This window comes from Manis javanica, chromosome 16 (genome assembly GCF_040802235.1).
Source record: "Manis javanica isolate MJ-LG chromosome 16, MJ_LKY, whole genome shotgun sequence".
NCBI lineage: Eukaryota > Metazoa > Chordata > Mammalia > Pholidota > Manidae > Manis > Manis javanica.
Window position 1 is genome coordinate 19,290,207 of NC_133171.1, and position 27,154 is coordinate 19,317,360.

At 42.7% G+C, this 27,154-nt stretch overlaps 1 protein-coding gene and 1 long non-coding RNA gene across 4 annotated transcripts in view; one reads left to right on the top strand and one right to left on the bottom strand.

The window, feature by feature from the left end:
• Positions 1 to 27,154, bottom strand: part of RNF144B (ring finger protein 144B) — a 343,986-nt gene that overhangs the window by 310,521 nt on the left and 6,311 nt on the right. The window contains exons 2-3 of one of the 3 annotated variants that reach the window (XM_073224047.1): positions 26,390 to 26,525; positions 22,613 to 22,718 (exon numbers count right to left, since the gene is read on the bottom strand). In XM_073224047.1, coding sequence (XP_073080148.1) covers positions 22,613 to 22,718; positions 26,390 to 26,525 — 242 coding nt within the window. Of the gene's footprint in view, positions 1 to 20,122; positions 20,214 to 22,612; positions 22,719 to 26,389; positions 26,526 to 27,154 lie in introns of those variants that run through there. The other 2 variants (XM_073224046.1, XM_036994324.2) reach the window with 2 other exon arrangements.
• Positions 5,169 to 13,578, top strand: LOC118967605 (uncharacterized). The gene is made up of 3 exons (XR_005054794.2): positions 5,169 to 5,298; positions 5,422 to 5,541; positions 9,704 to 13,578. It is a non-coding gene; the product is annotated as an uncharacterized lncRNA (long non-coding RNA).

Below are 27,154 nucleotides of genomic sequence, written 5' to 3' on the forward strand. Positions count from 1 at the left end.
ATCAAGATAACACAAGTATCAGGGTTTCAAAATACAAAGAGAGCATATGTCTTTTAAAATGATTTGTTTTAATGTTTTCATTGAAATCGAAACACGAAAAGCGATGCCAGTAACGGCATAATGCAGAATTAGGTCAACAGCGCCACGTGGAAACCTCCTTCCTGTCTCCCCACCTCCGGCCATCAGCGCCGGCTACCTCTGCCCCACCAGGCCGGTGTTCCAAGGCTGAGAAAGAACAAGGGCAGAGGTGACAGGGGCCCTCCTCCTAGGGGCATGTCACCATACGGAGACCCACACAGACGCCTGTGCAGAGTCACGCCCACAGGAGCTCAGAGCTGGAAGTGACCGAGTGAGCCTGGCTGAAGAGAACAGAAATGGTCTCCCCCAAGAACCTCTGTTTGCATTACTTGGCCCAGAGCTGGCCTTGGAAGCTTCTTCCAAGTCCCCATCACCTGAGAATCCGAAAAGGAGGTGGGGGGCTGTGCAATCCAGCTCTCCCCATTCCGTGACTCCAGGTGGCCTAGGGATCTTAGACGCTTCAGATGACAGCTACTGGGTGGGTGGGGAGTGTCCCGCTGGTGCTGGGTAAGACTGGGCCCCCTGCCCTTCTCTGCCTCCTTCTCCCACATACCAGGGGCTTCGACGGCATCAGAATAAGGCTGCCACACCTGTGCTCCAACTTCAGTCTTACTCCATTCTCCACTCCAACTCCATAATTCCTGGGGGTGCTGGAGAATGATCTGATGACACAAATGCACACTGCAGTGTGAAAGGTTAACAGGCCTTCTCCCACCTCAGCTCCCCACTGTCTCTCACTGATAAATGAAGTGACCCCCCTGTCTTGTACTCTAGGCAGCAGACAGAGAGAATGTGAGTGCAGGTTGGGATGGGAAATTGGTTTTCTGTTGCCCAGCCAGTTGCACCCCTTGCTGGCCTTGGAAAACAGCAAGGAGGTAGCTGGAGGCCTCTTGGAGGGCATGAGGACGGCCCCCCACCGCTGCCGCCCCCCACTGCCACCACGGAGGGCAAGCCCAGGCCAGCTCACGCGGTCTCCTCGCCAGTCTTCCTGACTTCTACAAAAACTGAAGCTCTGCCACGTGCTACAGTGCAGATGAACCTCAGGTACACCAGCTAATGGAAAGAAGTCGGTTACAAACGGGCACGTGTTGTATGATCCCACTCGCAGAAGGAACCCACACCAGGCAAACACAGGGGCAGAAAGGAGAAGAGAGGCTGCCCGGGACTGAGATCACGGAGTTCCTACCAGAAACAGCGGGATGACTGCACGATTTGTGAGCGTACTTAGGGCCACTGCACCGTATTCTTACAAACGGTCGACTTTATGCTTGCATATTTAAAAATTACAACAAAAGAGCAAAAAAAAATTAGCAAAGGGAGACCCACATACCTACCTCCCCCAACCCCACGTCCCCCAGTTTTCCTGGCCCTTTGGTGCCTGCCTGTCCGTCCTCTCTGGCTCTGCAAGGAGTAGACACAGTTGTCAACCCAAGGAGGTCTGGCTATGGAGGGACCCAAGGGCTTGGCTGTCCCCTGACGGGGGCTACAGAACAGAGCTGCACGCGGAGGTCAGCAGTGTCTCCTCCACACATTTTGTCTCTTCTCTTCAGAAGTGGGCGCCATTCTTATTCCCTCTGTGCCTCCACCCCTTCCCAAGGGTTAAATAGCAGGTGGCCTTGAACCCACATGAACTATTTTCAGGTAAGCCTTGGTGTGACCCAGAAAAGTCCATTCCCAAGCCACTGGGCTCTCGGGAGCTGAGGGCGGATTCACCGAATCATGGTGCTAGCCACTGGGAACAAACCTGAAGTGAAATTTTTTCGCTCATATGAAGTGGGGTTCCTTTTTCCTTCTTTACTATGTGCTTAGTATTGCTGTAACATAATAGTCATTCATTAGATATTCTTCACTAATTATTATGCCATGTGACCATGTTGTACAGGGTAATGGTTAGGAACCACGTCTGAAGACACTTTTACACACTGGGTGTGGGACCCTGGGTGGGCTCCTCCACTCCCAGGGCCTCGGTTTCCTCATCCATGAAGTGGAGATAAAATTTGTGCCAAAAATGAAATGTGCTACACAAAAAAGGCTTAGGAAAAATCCCTAGCACATCCTGAGCTCTCAGAGTAAGTTGTTATCTGAATCAGCTTATCACACCCTCAATTTTCATTGCTCACTGATGACAAGGGGCATTTTTTCTTCTCAATATTGGACACTTTTATTCCATTGAAGTGGAGGAATGGGTGCAGAAAGATGATTTACTTCTCATAATTTCCCCTAGTTTTTCCATCACTTGTGCTAGAGAGGCCAAAATAGCATCTGGCACATGCTAAGCCAACCGAAGTTGACCACCTCACTAGAATCCTCAAGAAGGGTATTTAAAAAAAGAACAAAAAAAACTGTAGAAACCAAAACTGAAAGCCGAGGGGAATAGAGGTGAAGGGCATGGAGAAGTTCTGTGGCAACATCTGAAATTCCGAACCAGCTGTGGCTGCCTCCACCCCCTCCGGCTTCCCAATCACGGGAGCCCACAAATTCCTGTTTTTGCATACGCTTGTTTGAGCGGAGCTTCAGGCACTTGCAACTAAGAGAGTCTTGACTGATAATCTCAGAATGACCACTTTAATAATGACAGTGGAAATACTGATATCCATTTCCATCTCTTTCCAGCATTTTTTGACAATTTTTAATGAAGAGTATGAAAATTAATTTCTGGATAAATGCCTGAGGAAATGGTTGCACTCCTTAAATAAATGAAGATTCTCTAAGGAACAGGAAAAATGGGTTTGGAAAGCACCGTCTTGAACTCAAGCCAGCCAGGATGTTCACCAAAGACCCGGTGAAGTGGTCAAAGCGCCATCACACGCCCAGCGTGCATCCTCCCCCAACCACTCTGCAGGCGACAGGCTCGTGACCCCTGCAGTCACACCTGGGAAACCCTTGCCTTCCCTGGAAAGACACTAGGCGTTAGCTCCTCGGGGAGGCCTTCTCTGCCCATGGCCCGAACTCCTGGGCTCCCATGGGATTCCTCTTAAACTTAGGGTTTTTATCACGGTTTATTTCCACCTGCTAGTCCTCAACATGCTGCAGGGAAGAAACTTCCACGTTCCTCTCAACATCACGCCTCCGGGCACAAACCAGGGGCTCAGTGCAGGGCTGATGACTGGACGGGCTGGACCCTCCGCACCCTGACCTCCTCAGGCTTTCTCTTGCAGACCTGCCCAGCTGTGCGCACACCTGCCCACACTCGCTGGAGTGAGACGCAGCCGCGGCCGTGCCTCACGCTGCTCTCCGGGGCAGCGTCTCTGTTTCTTCCTCCCCAAAGCCCAGTCCACACACTGCGAGTCAGAAAGAAACTGTCAGGAGATGGAAGTTCCCTTTGGGATCTCCTTAATTTTGATTTCAACATCACAGATGGGGAACTATGAAGTGTGGAGAAACTTTCAAGACCTAAAATAATTTATCATCCAGGGGGTCCTAACTGTAAGTGACGGTACACCTGAAGCATGAGCACACAGTGACATCACTGCAGACACAAGGGGTGCGCACGCATTCACACAGAGGCATAAACGCGTGCACGCAGGGGACCACGCACAGACACGACGACATGCAGAAGGTCACTGAAAGCTTACAGAGTCAGACACATGCTAAGAATCACATTTTTATGTCTGTATAAGACAGGAGCTGTACAACTCCACCAACTAAACTGTTTTTCCAACAGAGATGAATGTTGCTAACAGGTCATTTTTCCTTGTAAAGAGTACACCATTCAACAACATGTTTATTTTAGAAATGAACTCCATCAAGAAAGTCAGAGCATTCCTCAGGAGTCAAAAAAAAAAACAACTCTATAGCACAATAGTCCATCAGACAGAGAGTCTGGCCTCAGTGTGTAAGGGCAGATGGAGCTGAGGTCTGTCTGGCAAATGTTTACCTCAGGTGTTTTTATAGCATCAGAAATAGACTGATGAGGCTTAATTTAAAATCTCAAGTGATTTCTGGCCATTCACATAATGTGAATCTTAGCAGGGAAGTCAATGAAATATAAACAATTGACCATCATTTTTGCTTCAATGAAAATCTGAGTTCGGGCAGCAGCACTTGTCTGAGGATTTTCTAGCTGTCTCTTTCTATTGTGAAATGGACCATTTCATCTTTGAAATGTGACCCCAAAACAGGGGACCACCTACCTCCCGCTTTCTCCTGAGTCAAGTTTTCCCAGTGTCACAGGCTTCATGATTTGAGTTGAAGGTAATTTCTAGATGTGACACTTGCATGAAAATATAAATTTAAGATTAATCAATGTTAAGTGGTAGTCAGGATTAGAGAGTTCCGGACTTGAAAAACACTTAGGAGTTATTTAGCTCAACCTCATCACTTTACGAATAAAGGAACCCAGAAAGATTATAAGATTTGCCCAAAACCAGAGCTGGGAACAGAACCTCAGCTCTGGCCAGAGGTCAGGCCAGACATTTTCTCTCGCGGTTCATACTGTTTCCTTGAAGACTTGAGAATCTACCTTCATTACCCACCCCTACTTATCAGCATTTATGACAAGAACAATACACGCACGTTTATCTACAATATCATTAGGTTCACATCTAAAGAACAACAATGTCACAGTTGTTTAGCTGACAGTATAGCACTCGTCCCCTACCCCACACCCAGGAAAAAAAAATCTCAGTGAGGGTAGATTGCATTCCAACCTGCAGCCTTAAGGCCCTCTGAAGATTTTTTTAAAGCATTCTGAAGTAAAACAATGATGGGATTATCATAACCCGCAGCATGGGGGAGCTGGGGACGCACACCAAAACATTTGTATTGAATTTGTTCGTGTTCATGGAATATCAAAACCACCTAGTGCGGACTTAACCATTCGCTCCTGAAATTTGCAGCATCAATCCGGCACAGTATGCGCTTCCTTGTGCAGATTGGCAGGTTCTTAATTGGTCTAACGCGCCCTCTAGTGTTCCTATGTAAAAACTTCCTTTAAGACAAAGTGCCATCCTTCCTAACGGTTTGGGTCCCTTTTTGTCCTGGACAGGCCTGATTTGGGCCTATTGTCCTGTCATCCGGTTTGGTTTAATATTTGCCTGGATGTCTTCACTTTCAGGAAAATTGCTGTCAACGGTCACCTTGAAAGAAGCTGAGGTTGGCTGAGTGGCCCTTTGTATTTCCTGGCTTCTTCTGTGCCTTCGTCCAGCACTGGGTGAGGCGCGTGAGCCGGGCTGTGAACTGAATGCCTGCGTCCCCCCAGGAGTCGTGCAGAATGTGATGGTATCTGGAGGCGGGGCTTTGGGGAGGTCATGAGGATGGAGGGGATTAATGCCCTTACAAGAAGAGGACAAGATCAGAGCACCCCCGGCCCATCCTTCTCTCCCTCCCACTCTGTCTTCACAGCAACGAAGGGTCACGTGAGGATAGAACGTGATGATGGCCGCCTGCAAACCAGGTAGAGGGCTCTCACCGGACAGTGAATCTGCCAGCACGTTCCCCCTGGACTTCCCAGCCTCCAGAATGGTGAGCAATGAACTTCTATTTGTTGAAACAGTGCCTGGTATTTCGTTACAGCAGCTCGAGCCAAGACAACTAGGAAACAGAGAGGCCACCCCAACAGTGTAAATGCAGGTCATAATTTCACCCAAAGAAGCAGTAAGTCATAATTTGCACTGTTGTACTAATTAAAACTGTATATGTCAAAATTCACAAATTTTGAATATGCCAAGTTTTTGTTGAAACTGATGTTGAATTAAAAGCACAACAAAAACACAACCATATGATCCAGCACTTTCACTTTTGGGAATATATCCAAAGAAACAAAAACACTGACTCAAAGATAGCTCCACCCCCAGGCTCAAAGCAGCACTATTTACAATAACCAAGACATGGCTATAATCTAAATGCCACTGATGAATAAAGCAGTTGTGATATATATACTGATAGACAGATAAATAGAGACAGACAGAAACACACACACAATGGAATACTCACTAAAAAAGGAGGAAATCCTGTCATTTGTGACATGGATGGAGCTTGAAGGCATTAGCTAAGTGAAATAAGTCAGAGAAAGACAAATACTGTATGATCTCACTTATATGTAGAATCTTAAAACAAACGCATAGAAAAAGAGATCAAATATGTGGTTACCAGAAGTGGAGGGGGGCGGGGAACTGGAGGAACGGGGTCAAAGGTACGAAACTCCCAGTTATAAGGTAAATAGGCCCTAGTGTGAAACATACAGCATGCCGACGATAGCTAGCAGTGCCGTGTGATAGAAAATTTTTTCTTGTTTTTCCTTACTTTTTATTGTATCTATATGAGAAAATGGATGTCAGCTGACCCTATCACGGTGATCATTTCACAATACGGTAAGTCAAGCCATCATGCCATATGCATTAAAATTCTACATGACACATGCCAATGATTTCTCAACGAAAGTGGGGGTAAAAGAACTACTTCAGCATGGCGACCCCAGACTGCGCCCTTTACCGCCCATCACAAACTGGAGTGACTTAGTAATCAATATGTGTCCAGAAATAGTGCTAAACCTTTCCATAAATGAGTCCTCTAGATTTGGGGTGTGCTTAGTTCAATATCAGTTAGAAATTTTAGTCAAAGAACTCAAGGGGCACCAAAACTCCTCAACTTCTTAAGCTTTTGGAGAATTACAATTACTGAAAAACAAGCCTGGCAAAAACGAAGACACTGAATCATCTCAACTACAGCAAAGACAGGAGGGAATAAATCAAATGATGAGCCCTCAAACTAGGTCCAAGATAAAAACCCATAGCTGCTCTTTGGAACAATTCCACTTGTGGAGAGAAACTTTTATAATGTCCACTGGTACAGAACAAATTAAGAGGGTCTATGATTTTGTAGCATCTCAGTTTGAAGAAACATCACAAGAATCATATCTGGAAATAATTTATTTGTTGAATTTGCCTCCTTGAAACATCTGTCAAGGAAAGGTACTCAGAACAGATGGGGAGAAAGAATCAAGGATTATACCTCAGCTGATTTCCTATTCATTTTACTACAAAAATACAACAATTGAGAACACTTTCCATTTAAGCAGAATTCATTTAGTTTTTACCCAGTAACCCAGTTCTTGCAGAGAGATGATGTTTAAAACTATTACAGTTTACAGAGAAGAGTCAATTGAAGGTGTAAACAATTTCAATTTTACTAATATAAAGTACCTCTATGAAATATTGCAGACATTAGGAACAATTAAAAATAGTATGTCCATATTAAGAAAAAGGCCAGTGAACTGATATTAGAAACAGATATGACTAAAAAAAGAATTATGTGAATATGCAACTATCATTCAACTTATTTTTCATGTTCAAGTAAGATACATAAAGGGTTTTTTTTTAAAGAACAAGGATATTTTTATTTTTTGGAAAGAATTTCATTTTCAAAGGTTTTTAAACAAAACTATTCTATAGGCTTATCCATATAATAAAATTAATTGATCAGTCAATACATAAATAATTTTTAAGCTACATAAAATATGTACATATATGTTATATAATATGTATCATTTTAGCCCCCACCTTTTCATTTTGAAAGTGTACTAGTTTGGAAAATAAATTACCCTAATGATAGCTACCATTTACCAAGAGCTTATCATTTATCAGGCTCTATGCTTAAATCACCTTATCAATTAAATCTTTATAGATACCCTGAAGGATATGAATTACTTCACTTTATCTGATGACACTGGCATGGCAGAATGAGGATTGGTACCCAGGCCGTGCCTGCCCCGGCCCCGCCCCCGGCCCTGCTGCCTCTCTGTACATTATAGGACACACTACTGGCCCTGCCCTCCACAGACAGAATGTACTTCCAGCTAATGATCATGAATTTGGTTCTATCATAACCTGTGACCCCAAAGCCCACATAGTCACGGCTGTGCATTTCCAGGAGAACTGGCACATACAGGAGCCCAGATGGCAGCTGAAAACCCAAGCAATTAACAGCCCTCATAGACCCTAGGAGAGTCACAATTACCCCATGTCTTTCAAGGTTCAGGTGACTTTTCCATGTGTAATTTCCAGTTCCGCAAAATCATTTACTTTGCATTCAATGGTACTGTAGACATTTCAGGGGCAAATTATAATGTAGAGCTCTTACATTAATGTGCATTAAATGGTATTTGACCTCAGACCTTATCATCACTAATATTACAGATTTTTAAGTCCCTGGCTATCCTATAATATAGAAGATGCTATGAAAAGCACAATAAACATTTAATCATAAGTTTAGTCATTAAATGTATCACTTGGTACATATTCTGTTCTGTTATGAAGTGTCACTATTGAGGCTGGGAACTCTTAAAAGATTGTGTGTAACCCAGTTAGGATGGCTACTATCCAAAAGCCAAGACACAAAAATTGCTGGCAAGGATGTGGAGAAAGGGGAACCCTCCTACACTGCTGGTGGGAATGTAATTTGGTGCAACCACCGTGGAAAGCAATATGGAGGTTCCTCAAAAAACTAAAAATAGAAATACCATTTGACCCAGTAATTCCACTCCTAGAAATTTACCCGAAGAAAACAAAATCCCTGATTCAAAAAGATATATGCACCCCTATGTCTATCACTGTCCTATTTGCAATAGCCAAGATATGGAAGCAACCTAAGTACCCACCAACAGATGAATGGATAAAGATGATGTGGTACATATACACAGTGGAATATTATTCAACCATAAAAAGAAAAGAAATCCTCACATTTCTAACAACATGGATGGATCTAAAGGGTATTATGCTTAGTGAAATAAGCTAGAAGGAGAAAACAAGTACCCTATCGATTTCACTTATTTGTGGAGTATAAAAACAAAGAAGAAAGAAGGAACAAAACAGCAGTAGATTCAGAGACACGGAGAAGGGACTAGTGGTTACCAAGGGGGAGGGGTTGGGGAGGGAGAAGAGGGAGGGGGAAGGAGATAAAGGGGCACAGGAATTCACAGTCACAATATAAGTTGATCACAGGGATGGTAGTGCACAGTGGAGAATACAATGATTCTGTAATATCTTACTACATTGATACATAGTAACCACACTAGAGGGAGTGAGGATTTAATAATATGGGTAACTGTTGAACCACTGTTGTATATTTGAAACCAACATAAGATTGTGTATCAACAATACTTTACTAAAAAAAGATTATGTATAATATAGGTACTTATTTTTCTGATGCTTTCATTGTATTTTAATTGTCTCAGTCATATTTTAGGTGTACACAACTTTCCTTTTAAAAGGAAAAATAACAACAAAGACATTATTTAGTAGACAACACAGATAATGAAGATACATAAAGTACCTGTTAGGTAGATTAAACCAAGACTTTTTTTGTCTACTGAGGATAATAGATTAAAATGTTGCCTGATGGTAAAGTTTGTTTTAGATTAGGTATCCCCACAAAGTGAGGGTTTGGTTTGAGACAAGGATGTGATTGCAAATAGTTTACTGGGGAGGTGCAAGGATTCCTGACAGGGTAGCCCAGGAAAGGTAGGGTGCTCAATAGAGCCGGGGTGTTAGGCTGTGACTAGAACTTACCTCCACCAGGAAAGGCCTAAGTCACCTCCCCCAAGGGGGGAGGGAGCAAAGTAATTACACCTTAATTCTCATCAGCCACTGATTGAGGGTTTCTGGGGGGCTGGTGTTAATTTCCCCAGATTTCCAGATACTCGCAGTGGGAAGTCTGCAGCCAATGAAATGATAAGAACTGCTACACTGACCGGAGCATGAGATGCAAATGCTGAGCTGCTGCCTGCCTGCCCCTCCCCACACCCAAACAGTCCAGGAAATAACAGTAATGGCTTTTTTGGGTAATTACAGTGACAGAAAATGTTCTAATTTTAAGCATCTCTTTCCCCCAATTCCTAGAACATTAAATAATCTAGTATTATATGAAAGGGAGAGAAATAAAAATTTAATCAAAACTTATTGGGAGTTGGGTTGCAAAATATTTTAAGAAAATCCATGAAAAATTGGCCCTATTCAAGTATAACAAGGATTCTCAGCCTCACTGGATCCCAAAACTGTCAAAATGAATCAGATATTGATTGAACTGAAGTACATATGAACAACTAGGAACAATCTAGCTGTGCATTTCAATGCTTCAAAGATGGGAAGGGCGTGCCCATGGCCTCCTAATCAACCCAAATGACTTTTTTTAAGAGAAAAATCCATGTTGTTGTTTTGTTTTGTTTTATCTGTTGACTGGTAATTTACAGAGTATGCAACAATACTGCTCTCCAAATACATACATATAAACTACGTGTGTGTATGTATGCATATACATATATATATGTACACACACATCTGAATGAATACAGGACAGGAGAGAGTGGAATTTGTTTGTTCTGGAAATGAACCTGTTACTTGAGTCTCTGAAGCGCTCACGATCTGTAGCAGCCCAAGTTCAGGCAGATGAGCATTCTGAGAGCTGTTTAAAGAAATGCAGTTTTTTTCTAGATGGCAGATGACAAGCCTACAATCTGCTGAGATATTTCTCACCTAGTTTTCATCTCTGCATATCGCTCATGATTTTACGCCCATCCCTCCCTCTCGAAAACCATGACAAACATTTCCATGGTCACATCCTGGGTGGATCTTAAAGAGTATTGGAAATAGCATGAGCAGCTGTTGGCCTCTCCAAATACACAATCCCAGTCTGCAATGCTTTCAATTCTTGAAAGACAAGAATAACAGTTACATTTTTTTAACCAAAGATAAATGCCATGTTATGCCTGAGAAAGGTAGGGTCAGCCTCCCTCCCAGGCAGGTGTCAATGGAAAGGAAAGGCCCCTGGGAAGGATGCACAGACTTGACTAACTGAAGGTGTAAGGGGCCAACAACTTGTTTCATTAAATTTTGGAAATAAAACTGTTGGTCTTTTCAAAATTAAGAGCCCAATTTTAGGTATTAATTTTTTGAAACAGATATGTCAGATATGTACTACTTTTATAATCAGAAAAATATATATAAAGCTACCCTGACTTTGAAAACATGAAGGAAAGACAAAATAGGAAGAAAAGAGAAAAAAAGGGAAAAAAGAATGAAAGTCCTCATTCAGCCAGTCAGTCAATTGACAAAGAATTCTTTGGTCCGACACCAGCCAGGGCACAATAATCACAGATTATGGTCGTTGCCATCGAGGAAACGAATAAAGGGCAGACAGTGAGTACTACCCATAGCGTGCCCCGAGGAAGCACCGCTGGAGAGATGGCTAAGCTAAGGTCCCCACAGGTCACCGTGCCCTATGAAGACGGCGGGGGAACAGTACGTGCAGGGACCCTGGTGGCTCCACGCTGACCAGCGCGGCTGGAATGCAGAAGGAAAGAGAGCCCAACGGGACGGAGGGGGGTGAGGGCCGATTCCTTCAGGCCCCTGGGAGTCCAGATGAGGATTCTGTATTTAATCTCAATACAATGAAGGCCATGAACCGATTTTAAGCAGGAGCGAGAAATGGTCCTGTTTACAATTCCAGTCAATCCTTCCTGGACGAGAGAGGGAGACGCACAGCTGGTAGTTTGGTTGATTTCGGCAGCAGTACTCAGGCCACTTTTACCCCTGTCTTTGCCAACCGCCAGAATCCCTCCAGCCTTAGATCCTACCACCTGGCAACACTGACCCCCAAAATCTAATAAGCCTATGCACACAGCTCCCAGACACCCCTACAACCTTCAGCCTAAACCCTTGAGCGGGTCCGGACTAAGGCCCCCCCCTTCTAGGGGTCCTGCCGCACACACCTCACCGCCCTCTTCGCTGTGGTCCCCATCTGCACTTCTCAGGGAGGGTCAGGCCCAGTTCCCCGTGACCACCATCTCCCTTACCCCTCTTCTTCCCTCCTGGTTCCAACTCATGCCACCTTCTGGGTTCCCGGTATTTGGTGCTACAGTGTCTTCTTTGCAAATAATTTTATTTCATGAAATTGTAAAATGCCTGGGGTTGGAAAAGACCTCAGAGATATTCTGGTTCAATTTCCAGGTTTGCATGACAAGGAAACAGGCCTGGCATGGTTAGCAGATTCTTCCAAGGTCTCAAAGGTTAGGATTTCTGACTCCCTATTTAGAGTTGCATGATCTAAAAGCAATTTTTTAAAAAAAGAACAGTTGCAAAGCGCTTCATGTTTTACAAAACCCTTCTGTACACCCATCTCGCAGAATCATTGCAGCCCCCAAGTAACAGATATAAATTGAAGCTGAGGAAGACGGAGTGAGAGAGAGTGGCTGAGCCGGCCTGGGCCAGGTCTTCTGGCTCCGAGGACAGAGTAAAGTGTAAAAATGTCCCTATTGTTACAGCAAGTCAGTCCAGGCCCATCAAAGGCAGAGATGTCCGATTTCTGCTCATTGTTATTGGTTTATTTTAGCTTTGTGTGCATTCATTTTACATTCCTTCCAAAGAGCAGATTTTTTTACTGTGGTTAAGGAGGGACTTTGTCCAATACTAGGAGTTCATTGGAATGACAGTAAGGGCTTCTGAGCTGCCGAGCAATTTTAAGGAACAAAGAAAATGAAGAAGAGATAAGCAGACATTGCCAAGTTTATGCTTCGGCCAAGGGGTGGATGTAGATGCAGACCAAGGCCATCATGGCAAATACCTTCGTCAGAAGATGCTCTCTGAACCGGTTTCTTATTTTAAGTAAAAGTGAACAAAGCGTAATTCCAGTGTGGTAAGAACGTGGGCGGTTTCACTGAGTTCATTATTAAAATCTGAGCTATATACCAATTGCATTATTTGTACTATATTTTTTCAGGACAGTTGATGTTTAGAGTTTTAAATTCAACATCAAAAAAATCTAAATGATAAAAAAAAAACTTGTCCCTCTTGGTTGCTTTGTAGAATGCGGAAGAGCTTACTGCTGCAGAGCAAATATATTTTGGAATGCACTGCATCTTGAGGCTACAATTAGTTCTTTTCTCGGTCTGAAAGAGGAAAGGGGTCAGGGGCCCTGCAGAACAGGCACTTAGCAGCAGCTGACGCAGGCCGGGCGCCCAACACCCACCCCGGAGAGATGGCGAACTCTTGCCCCCAGAGCCCAAGAGAGAGAGAGAGAGAGAGAGACTAAAAGAACATTTGTGCCAGAATTATCATTTGCTCACTCTCTAATTTGCTTTTACTTTCATGAGCTCAAACATTTTTTTCCCCCAAATATCAGACCTATTATTGTCAACATCCCCTTGGGGAATGTAGGTAGTTACTGAAGTGTGTTGTAAAGCTTCTCAAGTGTGAATGAAGAAAATCTGCACTTACCTCAAATGCTAAGCACTCTGCGAATACAGCTCCTCCCTTTTGTGAATAGTTGCTGAGATAAGAAAAATCATATGGGACTATTAACTGAAATCCCAGAGTAATGGAGTGATTAGGATTTTCTTTTTCTTTGTTTCCAGTTTTATTGAGAAATAATCAACACATGTCACTGTGTAAGTTTCAGATGTATAACATGGTGGTTAGATTCACACGTATTGTGAAATGAGTAGCAGCACAAGTTCAGTTAGCATCCGTCATTCCTTTTCCCAGGGTTATCCACTGGGCTTGGCGAAATGGCTATGAAAACAAATCAGGAAAAGAACCCTTCTTGGTTTCAACAGACTAAGAGAGAATGTCTAAAATAGCAAGCGTCCCAACGCACATATCTGTCATTACCATCAAATCTGAATACATTTCAGGACATCCTCCGTGTACTGCATCCACACAGTGCACACTCCCTGCCCCTTGAGCCCCCCGAGCTGTGGTATGCAGGTTCTGGCTTAGCTCAGTTGCACGCTGCGAGCCTGATGGCACAGAGCGGTCGGTGTGACACCTCCCCCTGCATAACTCTCATACCTACCGACGACCCCAAGACGGTGGTTCGTGGACACACAGAAAGCCTACAGTGCATTACCCCAGCCTTGGGGCCCTCTGCATTCCTCAGAGTCAACTGAAATCTGGAGGCACTGAGTCACCTCTGACAGTGCATTCCAGTGTAAGCAGCCTGTGTTTAAGATCAGGTAGATGCCTAGTGAAGGACGATAAGATTGTACCACCAAGGTCACCCCTTTCCAGCTTTTAAAAGCACTGAATGTTGCTCTTGTAAATGGGACTTTAAGCTCCCTAAGGCTTCTTCTGACAGAGCTATGTTTGCATTTGTGTTACTTTAATTTCTTTGGATAAAAGCATTGAGACTTATATTTAAGATTCAGATGGAAGCAGAACATAAAAATAATGTTTTAGGAATGCAAAATGAGTAACACTAGTCAAGATGTCACACCTCTGCTTTCTTAAAAATTGAGTCTTGCATAAAAAGCGTTCTATTTGCCATTGAATTTTTAAAAGGTGTCGGGAGCTCAGACAATTCAATAGTCTTACATTTTCAGACAATTTCTGATTATTAGTATATTTTACAACCAACAATAAAGGCAATCATTGTAAGTAACTTTTTGCATCATTAATATCTTCCTAAGATAAAAGAATATCATGCTACAATACTAACTATATTAAACTGCAATACAAAAACGAGCAATCTAAAACATTGCATAAAAGCAAATAACAGAATTAGCTTTCATAGATAATTTAGTTCCATTACCAGCGCATTAGGATAGGAGTGAAATTCACGTAACTTAGATGGGCACCTTCTGGCCAGTGCTATGTATGGCTTTATGGCTTCAGCTTACTTTTAACTCTGAGAAAACAGAAGTCAAAAGCCAGTGCAAGATACTAGTGACATCTCTTCCACCATTAAGGGGACATGACAATTGATCCTCAAGGCTTTGTCGCCTGAGCCTTCCACGCAAATTGACGGCACACAAAATATCCTGAAGATCTGATAGCTGAACCTTTCAAGGCAGCTGTGTGGCCCTTCCATCAAAAAGAGAGGCTACTGCCAAGCCTGCCAATATCTTCACAAAGTCTTAGAACTCAGGAAAAGTCAGGTTAATTTAAATAAAGTCAACAAACCTCATGACAAAGTGTTGAAGACCTTGGCATCCACATTCTGTAAGAAACTGGAGCGATTAAAAAAGCAAATTAAGTAAAGCAGACACAGTTTTAGTACATCCTTGGGAATTTTTTTCTGAATGCCAAAGAAGAAAAAAGTGCCTAAGCACAAGGAAAATACACTTAAGTATCAGCAAAAAACAAATCTGGAAAATATTTTTTAAAAATCACGGATCACACTTAGAAAAGGAAGGTGACTCTGACAGTAAAATATATCATATGCTGGGACAGTTCAAGTTTGGGGTGATTTAAGCATCATTTTATGCCTTGAACTGTTACACCAAGATCTACTTAGTCCTGGTTCTCATATTTTTTAATTGTGTTTAAGATCCGTAACCCAAAATAGCTAGCAGCATGTTACTCAGATTTCCTGGAATTACAGATCAACAGAGCTAGAAGATATTCAAGATGATCTGTTTCAACACCTATTTATAGAGGAGTGTCCTGAGATCCAGACAGGATGAAGGTCACGCAGTGGCGTTGTGAAAACTAGGGCCTAGATTCCTTGATTCTTAACTTACTGAATTTTAGTTGTGATTTAAAATAACAATAGTTTGAAAAATTTTGAGATTGGTTACAGCAGTCATTCCTTACATTGTTTGCTACTCTAGGTGAAAAAAGTAACCAAAGTGGAAAAATAAGATGATACAGAAATATCTCCCACCCCTGAAAAAAGAAAAAAGACCCTCAGTAAACAAAAAGATTCATATCCCTCTTTTGCCCTAAATTGTCAAATGTGTTGCCTAAATTCTCCATTTCCTTTTAGTGCTATAGCCTAAATTAGAAGCATTTTCTTCCTTAAATGAAAACACGTTTCGCAGGTTTATAACCTGACCCTACGCATAATCCCAAATCTCAGTGGTTTAAAACAAAAAGGGATTTCTCAGCCATGCTGAAGTGTATTCTGCTTCAGCAGGGGGCACTGCACATTGTTATCATTCAGGGACGCGAGCTGGTGGAGCAGCTGCCATAGACGGGTCCCCAGCGGATGTCGCCCGTGGTTTAAATACTCCCCCTCAGAAACGACACCCAATTCTGCTCCCAGGTCACTGGTCAAACTGGCTGCATGATCCCAGTACAACCAGATGGGGGCAAGGACATGCCATACTTAAGGCAGACAGCCAGAAACATTTGGAGAAGAGCATTACCACCACACCTTATATTTTCTGAAACATGAAAAACTGAATATTGACCTTCTCTGAATGAATATACAAGTTTATTAAGTACCTGTATTTATCATAAGCAGAAAGAAGCTAAAAAGAATGTCCCTAAGAAACAAGAACCGTCAGCAATAGCCTTTGTTCAACGATCAGATAACCAATGAGCCTGGCAAGCCACGTCAGTTTCCACATTTGTAAAATAACAAGGGAGGAAGGATGATCCCTAAGGTATAAGGATGACCCCTAAGGTATAAGGATGACCCCTAAGGTATAAGGATGACTCCTAAGGTATAAGATGACCCCTAAGGTATAAGGATGACCCCTAAGGTATAAGGATGACTCCTAAGGTATAAGATGACCCCTAAGGTATAAGGATGACCCCTAAGGTATAAGGATGACCCCTAAGGTATAAGGATGACTCCTAAGGTATAAGGATGACTCCTAAGGTATAAGATGACCCCTAAGGTATAAGGATGACCCCTAAGGTATAAGGATGACTCCTAAGGTATAAGATGACCCCTAAGGTATAAGGATGACCCCTAAGGTATAAGGATGACCCCTAAGGTATAAGGATGACTACTCCAGCCGTATAAGACCTACGGTCCTAACTCCCTGAGTTTATGTGGATGTATGCGAGGCCATCTCCTGCTGCATTAATGCTAACATCAAGATATATTCTCTTGAAAAATGCAACATTCAAACATACAACTTGTAATTTCAAAAAAACATACAGAAATGGTGATGACTTGGTTGTTCTTTCTGTTCTGCTTTTTCCACACGGTCACAGGAACTGTGGCATGCCGCTTCCACAGGGTTTACCCCGAGGACTCCTACACCAGCATCTGGGAGTAGCTGTCCAAGCCACAGCCGGTTTCCTGCTCTGCCTAGATGCCCAATATTTGTTCTGTTTATTTCTCTCTGCTTTCACTCGCCCCTTTCCTTACTGGGTGGAGAGAATTCTAAATTCCGCCCAGCAGTAATGTAGCCTTGTACTTCCTCCTTACACGGCTCAGCGCATGACATTTCACCTCCACCAGGTGATACGGACACTCATAACTTACTCGTGGTCATCAGGAATGAGCTTAATAGAAAAAACAATGTTCTTGTTTTACATAATAAGGAAAGATACCAGTATAGGCTCCTGATGTGAAATCAGAACTATGGGTCCCTTTTAAAAGTGAATTTGTTTTAATAAAAGACAGATTATAAAAGCAAGTCACCTGAACCCAAAATATTTAATTTGGATCCTATGGTATTAAACATCTTGATCTGTGCTGTTAAGGAGGCTGAATCTGGTACCTCATAAATGAAAAGAGATCCCCGGTTAGCTACTAATCAGCTGTGAGGATGGTCTCAACTTCATGTACGATGAAGTGAACTACATGCTTTTCACACAGATGAGAGATCCCTCCGTGGGGTTTTCCAATTATCCAGTGTACAGAGAAGACAGTCTTGTTGCTTTCCTGTTGTCTCCAAGAGCCTGCTTTACCCATCAAAAAAGAGCAAACTTTTATACCTGCATGAACCTCAAGATGTGGGAAATCAGGTTTCAGAGTCATTGAACATGACCAGGGTGGGAGAACGATACCAAGTCATAAACTGTACATGTTGTTAATCAGATGTATATGAAGGTAAAATAAGCTTAGTGGGTTTAATAACAGTTCTTTTCCTGGCCAGCGCTAAGCCTGGTCCTGTGGGAGCGGTAGGGACTCCAATGTGGCCCCCAGCATCAGTCCCAGCGGCTCTGCCTGCTCTCTGCCTACTGCAGCTGCTGGCAACTAACTTGAATTATTATCATTAGAGAGCTTCTCACCATTTCTGGACCCAAAACACAGTGCAGAGCATTGTTCATTCATCTACATTATAGAAACACAGAGATTTGGTTTGAAAATAAAGGTCTACCTAAAGCCCCAAGTCAGTAAACCAGAAACTACATTGCAAGTTGATGGTGGTAAAATATGAGCTCAGAAGGAACCAGAGAAATAGAACCATTAAGGCTTAAATTTTCCAACTACCTAAGTTAACCAAGGCTATCTTACATTAGAAGCGTTTTTCTTCCTTCCAAGAAAACTCATCTACACAAGGGGTTAGACTAGAGCAATGATTCTTAACCTGAAGAGGACATCAGATTGCCTAGGAAATTCTTCCAAACACACATACTCACCCACATCTCAGACCTGAATCACCAGGCAGCATGTTTAGTTTGAAAATGTTCCACAGAAGGATTCTGATACATACCTTTAGTTTGTGAATTCTAATCACTGAAGGCCCTTCCAGGCGTAAACTCTACATTAATAAATGCGTTAAAGAAAAAAGGGCTTTGCAGAGTTGAATCAGTAAGGTTCTGCCAACAATAATAATTACTTGGTCACATGGCGACGTTGTAGTGAAAGAGCCACTGCACCAGGTCTGTCTCCACCTCAGGGTACAGTTGCTGAGAAGGGTTTAATACTAGATTTGCACTTCACACGAAGTCTTCTGGAGAGAAGGGGAGTCAGCATTGAACCAAGTTCAGATTTTTGCTTCTTCATTCCTAGCTGGGTAATTAAACTCGCACTAATTACTGAACTTCAAACTTTCTGAGCCTCATGGGAATTTATATATATTCCCATACAAAAAATGGGAATGAGAATCTCTCTCCCTTCTGCACAGTGCCCCAGGTGAGCCTGGCTCAGCATAGGTGGTGGGTAAATGCACCTTCCAAACCTATCACACTTCCTTCTGCTTCGGTCTCATTTCTCTAAAGATCAGCTTTTTCCTATGTTTTAAAAGGCTTTTCTCATTATGAAACCAATAAAACGTTTTGATTCAAAGGGAAAACCGTGGTCTTAGTGTTCTTCATGCCAGTGATGGAAATGTATATTACAGATGGATGAACTATGACACCCAATAATCTGCAAACCTCCGTTTATTTCTCTTTCCTAAACCACACACCTCCCTTTTGTTATTTCTATTTCCAAGTCAAATCCCCTACTTTTCTAAATAGAAGCCCTAGGGCTGGTTGCTTCATCTTTGAGGCCATAGTTGTGTAAAGCAGGCATGCTAATATCTTCACTATTTACTTCACAACGTTCTGAGATCCAAATGGGATCACGTATATCAAAGTTATTTAACATTAATGCTACGCAAACACAAAGGCCCGCCATTGTACAGCAACTCTGAACGGCCTTTCACCAGGCTTCTCAGATACGACAGATTTAACTGTCTTCCACTCTCATTTTCTTCCTTGGCTCCCATATCATAGGGAGATGGTAAAAGCAAAAACAAAACTAACCAGGTAAATGTGAAAAAGGCTTCTTTCCCTGATGAATACATTGATCTGTAACCACAACACCCTGCATGACTTCCAACCTCAATAATGGATACCCAGTTTGTTTTTCACATACGTATTTCACTTTAGTGAATCACTTACTGAGGCTTTTTTATTTCCCACAACCTCTCTAATGTGCCTCAGAATAGTTCTGTAAAATCATAAATATGCATATTTAAGACTTAATTTTAAATGTTTTCCAATACTTGAAACCATGAAAAATAAATCGCACAGTTTTCTAAAATGAGAAAATGTTGACATAGGGTGCTATCTAAGCACACCAGAATGACTAAGGATAACACAGAGGACAGCACAGCCCAGAAATCCCTAATGTATTTTAAGATTTGCCTATTCAGGCTTGGTTGATTTGGGGATGAATACATCCTTAGATTCTTTTATCATTTGACATGTGGAGCCAGGCATCTATTTTTTAATTAAAAGAATGAATAAATTTTCACAATAATGTTCCAAAAATCCCTTAAAGTTGAGAGTACATGAAACCAAGGGGATGTGACGCTGCCCCAAAGGGTGCAGGCCAGAGTTCCCGCCAAAAGCCCACCAGGCCCCTCCGGGAATTTAACATGTCTGCTGTCTGCTGTGACTTTTACCATATATATCCTGGCAACGACGATCACTCAACTCACCTGACGGCTGCTGCCTACGTTAGCACCCACGTCAAGGAACAGACCGAGTTCCAGACCTTCCTTCTTCCCACTGACAACGTTACCGATCCCGATTCTGGCGTGCATCCAATAACAAAAGCACATGTGTTAGTTTAGCTGGCTGCTCTGTTAGCTGCTCTTTTCACCTAATGTTTCAAATAGTTTTAGTTACACGTATTTTGAGTAATTTTGATAAATGCATATTTATAATTCTAAACTATAGTAAATTAAGACTAAACTCATAAATTAAAATATTAAAACAACTGAGCTATTCCATTAAGTTTGTTACTTTATATTCACTATGTTATTGAGTTAAATAAGAGTAATTAAAAAGTTCAACTAAATTAAAACTATAATGATTAGATAATTTTCTCTTGGTTATTGAGCAAGCCAAGAATAATACTTAGTAATACAAAACCTAAAAGTAAATTTAACGGTAAGTCTGTGGTACTAATATTTTAATTGCAACATTTCAGTAGCACATCAAAGTCTCAAATGAATGGTAACATATAAACCAGATTCATAAACGAAGGGACCCAAAGTTGTAAATACATAAATTGTCTCCAGAGTAATCTATGGATTCAAGGAACTCCAATAAAAAATAAAATGGAAATTTGGGGGGATAGGTCACAAGGTAAATATGAGGACTTAGAGTCAATAAGGCACACTGAGGTGATCTGGGAAGGCCCCCTATCCTCACCCCACACCCTTTTGTGCCAACACATACAAGCCCTGGATTGAATAGAACAAATTAGTTCTAAATGCATAGCTAGGCAAAAAGCAGGAAAGGGAAACCTCCCAGAAACAAAAAGGAAGCTCAAAACTCAATGGTGATTAGGAAGTGAAGACCTAGTAGTAATATGAGAATAGGATATTCGCCTTGGCAGGTGGAATTGACCACCACGTGCATCTGGAATTAAGCACCTCCCATGAAGTCAGGAAGGTGGAAGGACTAGGAAGTCTCCATCCTCCCAAAGGGAAGCAGTACAAAAGCACGCCACTGGCTCCGGGCTAGAGACGGAAAACGAGTTGGCAATGCGGAAACTAGAGCCTTCAGCCTGCTGGACGCACAGGCAAAGGGCTCAAAGGCGCTCCAGCTACACAGCATTGGAAACCAGATCCCAGCCTCTGGGAACACGCAGATCTCAACAAAAGAAATGCAAAACTGTCTCCTGGCAACACCTCCACAGCCCAGGACACGTGAAACTCACATGCTGAACCCACAGTCGAAGATGATAAGGCAAACGCCACCAAGACAGGGGATCAGCCGGGGAATCAGATGCAGAATTTACTCCACAAAAAGAACAGATAATAGGGTACCCTGCAAATGATAATGCTTTCTAACTATTTGACAAGACAAAGTCTGAAATAGAACATATCCGTCAAAAACAGACATTAGGAAGTAAAAGAACGAGATTTCAAAAGAACCACACAGAGATCTAGCATTTTAAAAAATCATTAATGAAAAAAATAAGTAGACCATTTTAATACACTGTTTACATTTTGTTGTCTCCTCTCCCCCTGGGGAGGAGTCGAATCCTCTAGCTCTCAATGTTCGGCTTGGCCCCTGACTTGTCTTGGTCACTTTTCTAAGTGACCGGCTGTAATCAGAGGCTTTACGAGACACAGCCCACCTGCGTGGCTGCAGAACCTCACGTCCCAGGCGGGGCTGTCTCCTCCTTCGGCCTGTGTCTCGGAATGAGAAGGCACATGGGGCAGCCGAACGTGACCCAGCCCTGGGGCAGAGACACCGCCCCCAGCCTGCAGCCACTGACGGGCAACGTGTGCTCTAAGCCACGGAGACTTTAAGGCTGTGTGTCACACTGCATTACCGAAGCAACACTGGTCCGTGCAGCCAGCTGAGGGGAGAGTCGGCGAAGTGAGAGAGAAGGCTGAAGAAAGCCCAGGACACGACACAGAGAGTCAAGTTCAGTGGAAAACACAGACGTGAAGAGACGTGAGGACAGGAAAAGACTCAGCAGATGCTTGTAATGACTTTAAGAGTACAGACTAGAGAAAATGGGGGATGTATTTGTTGTTTGTCGCTGTGAGGCAATTTACCACAAACTCAGGAGCTGCTCAAGCCCGCGCACGGGACCCTGTTCTTCAAAGCCAGTGGTCCCCTCCCGTCCATGTCACGTGACACATCATAAGAGCACCCCTTCCCGCCCACAGGCTCCAGACGCACTCACGAGGAAGGGGTTTACAGGAATGCACACCAGGGAGCAGAATCTTGGGCAACCTCTTAAAATTTTGCCTACCATGGGTTAAAAGCAATATCAGAAGACGTAACAGGCTTCGGCACTTTCATTCTTACCCCGCACTAAAGAAATCGCACGCAACTCCCAGCAGAGCACCGCAGAGACGTGGCACTGCCCTCACGGTCCTCCTGGGAGCCGTGGCAGGCTGGCTCGCATCCCTGTGCCACTCAACAGGTTTCCTCCACCTCTGTAGGTCCATCTGACATCTTACCTCTGGATCCAAGATCCCACTTCCATGGAATAAGCTGCACTTGTAGTCTGGCAACGTAAATACTTTGTGTGTGACTCGCGTGTATTCTTCAAGTTGCCTTTTCAACCTTTAAGAACAATTAATAGAAAAGTTATTTAGATTGTCCCCTTGTCCTTCCTTTATCATTAAAAGACTTTGATTGAATAGCATTGCAAATTCAGGGAAAATAATATCAAAGCTGATAGTTTATAGCCCTTTCAAAATCCCCAAAAGCTGAACAGAGAAATCCCTTAGCATTCATCTTTATTCTTGAGTTTATTGGCTTATGGGCACCATCTTTATTGTTTCACAGGAACATAGACTTTTTTTTAAATCAATGTCATAAAACAAATGGTGAACAATTAATCTTAGCCATTTATTGCTTCTGTGAGTCTCTGGAAACAGAAGAGGGAAAATGTCTTATATGCTTAGTACACAAAGGCAATATTGCAGATCATTTTCTCAGCTGCAGAACAGACTGCAAATCTCATTTTAAAATTACCTAATGTATACTTTAATTGATTAATTAAAAGTCTCCAAGCATCATTTTAAGAAATGAAGAGAGCTACTGTGAATATCTCCGAGTAAGTTTAATTCCTGTAACAGCCATCTCTGCCCTTCCCTTCTACCCTCTTGCCAATTACGTGTTATTGACAGACAGAAGATAGTTTTGTATGTGTGACCCTTATGGGGTGTAATCAGAAATGACTTTATGTTTCCTCCATCGTCTCTCTAAGTATGTGGGACTAGTTCTTCCCTAGTCCTTAGATGTAATTTAGGACAGTTATCTTGACTTCTCTAGTCACTCTTAAATAATGAAGACACTTAAGTCACTCTAAATCCAAAATATCAATCCTGTTCTGTAATTAATGCACCCAATCTAACGTGCTAATCTAACACTCAAACTTTTCCAACTTCACATAAAGTTAAACTCTCTCCTTCAGCTCTGGCCTACTGAAGACTTGCCCACTTGCACTGGGAAGTAGTCAGGGAAAGATTACTCTCTCTAGCCAGATTGCTAATCAAGGTTATCCCACTTTCTGTTACAAAAATGAGGCTGAGGTTGTGAGAAGAGGTCTCAGGGAAGTTCCTCCTTGATTAGCACAGATATAATGATCTAATGCTGGTGATCTGTGAGCTTGGTGGGTATTTAAAGTTTACTTCTTCTCTTGAGCAGGAGTTAGGATGGTGGTGAGGGGGATGGAGGGTTGAGAGGTGAAGAACCTCAACTCCATCCTATCACTGGGGATCTTTCACCTACAGATCCTCTTTTGCAAATGGTTACTTATGCCTCTTTCCTCAGTTTACCCTGCTGGGGTCCAGGTGGCCCTCTTACACATGATCTGCATGACCCCAGGCTAGCTCACTCTCCAGCATGAATGACCTCTGGTCCGTGAGGTCGGACCAAACACTGTGCTCTGTGCTTCATCAGACTATGGGATGATGCAGTTGCACCTCATCTGACCCACCATTGGAGGAGCAGGCCAGCCAGTCTCTTGTCCTGTAGATTTTGCAGGCATGAACCTCTGACCCACTGTGCCACCCAATCCATGGGAGATGCCCATGAAGCTCTCCAAGTAGTCTAACACCCCTATTCCCAGACTTGAGTTGAAGGGGAAGGCCCCTCACACTCCTCCCTCACAGTGGCAGGAGTGGGAACCCAAGCCAACCACCAGGTCTCTAAGAATTGTCTCCTACATCATATTTTCTTGGTCTTTCCAGCCTCATTCTATCAACTGGAGGCGGCTGGTGAGCGAACCACGAACAAGGCTAAACTGCTTCCTGATCCAAGTCAATACTGTGTTCTTACTCCTGACTTTGGACTGTGACCTTTACTGTCTTGAGCCACAGCTAAAACTAAAAAGGCTCCATGTGAACATCTTGTGACATGTGTACTCATATTTCTATCAACTGGCTCATTTTTTTTTTCCAGTAGAAAATATACTATAATCTGTTAGCTCACAAACTTCCACAAGCAAGGACTGAACTTCCAAGAGTTAAATAATTGCAGAAGCAAAGGTTTAAGCACCAACCATGAAGGATGGAATGACAATGTCTAATGTGGGGGCCTCACTAGGAGTGCACACAGCAGGGGTCAAGGACACAGTGAGAGCTCCCGACATGCATGACCTACCGCACGCTGGACTGAGCCCTGGGGTTTTATCCCCGCCCTGCTCCTCCTCTATGACAGTGCCGTGCAGTGCAAGTCACCCCGGGAGTCACCTTAGATTCTTCCCTCTCTCCCACCTGCCATATCCAATCCGTCACCAAGTCCTATTAATGCTATTTATAAATCACCCCTCCTCCTTAGCCCCTCCTCCCAACCCCTCTGTCACTGTTTTTATTCAGGTCCTCATTAACTCTTACTGTGTTTGTTTTGAGATGGGTGAGGGGAGCATGCTTACATGCTGATGGAAAAAAGTCAGTAGAGAAGAAGAGATTGAAAATATTTCAGAGAGAAGAAAACTGGCGAAGCCGTATCTCCAAAGGAGGGAGAATGACGGAACCTTGAACCCAGAAGGGAAAGTAAATGTTGGACAGGAAAAGAAAAACCTCATCACCACAGATACTGACTCTCATAAAGCTGAATTTATTCAACTTTTCAAGGTTAATATTATCTTTTCCAAAATAAGTAAATATTAGATGGCAGTATTTTTAATGTCCTTACTTGGAAAAAAATAAAACTTGGCAAACTTTCAGTCCCTAGTGTTTTGTTTTTTGAAATTTTGGTATTCCTTCAAATCTAAAGCCAACTCCACAATCTTAGGTACCACTACCGACCTATCTGTCTTCTTTCCTATCTTGTCCCTTTGCCCCAAGGGAGAAACATTGTTTTTGTTGACTGTTTACACCCTCCTCTCTTCCTTAGGTGATGAAAGGTTACCCTGCAGTCTTCCTTCTGTGTGCATCTCTCTTCTGAAAGTGCCCGGGCACACCAGCCCGACTGCCAGACCCCGTGGCAGCTTCTCTGTTCTCTTCATCTCAAATTTCTAAATCCCCTTTGATTCTCCAATGTCGCTGTCGTCTGATCTTTGTCCTTCGCTCTGGCCACCCCTGCTCAGTCTCCTTCTGTTGGCTTTTTGTCTCTGTCCTCAGGCTCCCCTACTGAAGGCCTCTTCTTGCTTCACACCCTCCCAGGACCATCTCATCCACGCCTCTACCATCACCTGCGTTCTGAGCATCTCCGTATAATTACAGCTCGGGGAATCTGCACCACGCCATTAGGCACATAGTACCTTCTGCAGGTGAAGGAAGTGAGGTTAAGAAAACCAGAGTAATTTGCAAAGTTCCCATTATTAGTATTAAGGAATGTATTCAACCCCCAATCATCCAAATTCAAAAGCCATGGTCCCTTGACTTTAAATCAACAGTTTAAAGCATAAAGTAAGATAATGAATAAAAATGTTTGAAAACTGTATAAAAAGTTGTATGAAAATGTTGTAAAACATTCTATTTTAATGATGCTCAGGCATTGTATACCGAAGAAAATTTTATAAGGAGCCAAAGCTCTCTTCTGCCTTCTGCTCTCTCCCTTCTCTCTGAGATGGTAAAGTACATCAGAGCCATTTCAACATTTTGATTCCCTTTCACAGTCCACAGAGTCAGCCAGGTGTCCACACCACAGATACGGGACCCAGCTTAAGTGCTGCTTCTGGACTAACAGGGATTACTGCTCAAAGGGGGAGCAAATGGACAAAAACAAACAAACAAACAAAAACCCCACTAGGTCTATGAAAAGACTATGTTCTAGGGAATTACCATAAGTGGTGACTACTGAAATAGAGGTGCTGCACAGTAGAAACTTCTGCAGATTCTCTATTTAGTGGACTCAGCAAGGTGTCAGAGGACAGCATAGCTACGGCACCAAGGCGGGTGATCATAAAACAGGAAGGACCTGCAATTAGGAGAGATAACTTGGATACCAAGAATTTCATGGCCAAATAAAAAGCTGCAATGGAGGGAGTAACAGATTAGAAACGACTGAAAAATATAATCAAAGCAGACAATAAGCTGAGACGTTCTGCCAATATTGAGAGAAAAGGCAGAAAGATTAAATTTGTTAAATAAAAAGGAGATATGGGAGATGAATACATAGAAGCATACATAATTCCCCAAAGAAAAACATTAATAAAGAAATAATCAGAAAAAAATAATTGAATACTGAGATGCAAGAGAGATTTTAAGTCTTCAAATTTATACTCCTCAAAGAGTACCAGGAAAAATTAATAAAATATAGATTATCACCATGATATGGTCTGGTAAAAAAATTTTAGTATTAGAGAGAAGAAAACAATTCCTTAAGCATCCAGACAGAAAAACAGATTTCCTACAAAAGAAGAGCAATCAGACAGACCTCAGACTTCTCATCTGCAACCCTGATTGCCAGAATTCAATCAGGCAACACCTGGAGACCATGACGTGAAGACCAGGACCCTCACGTAAAGCAAGAAAGAACAAAGAGTATTCTTATCTATACAGCACTTCCTAGAATCAATTTCTCAAAAACCTTCTCAACCACACATG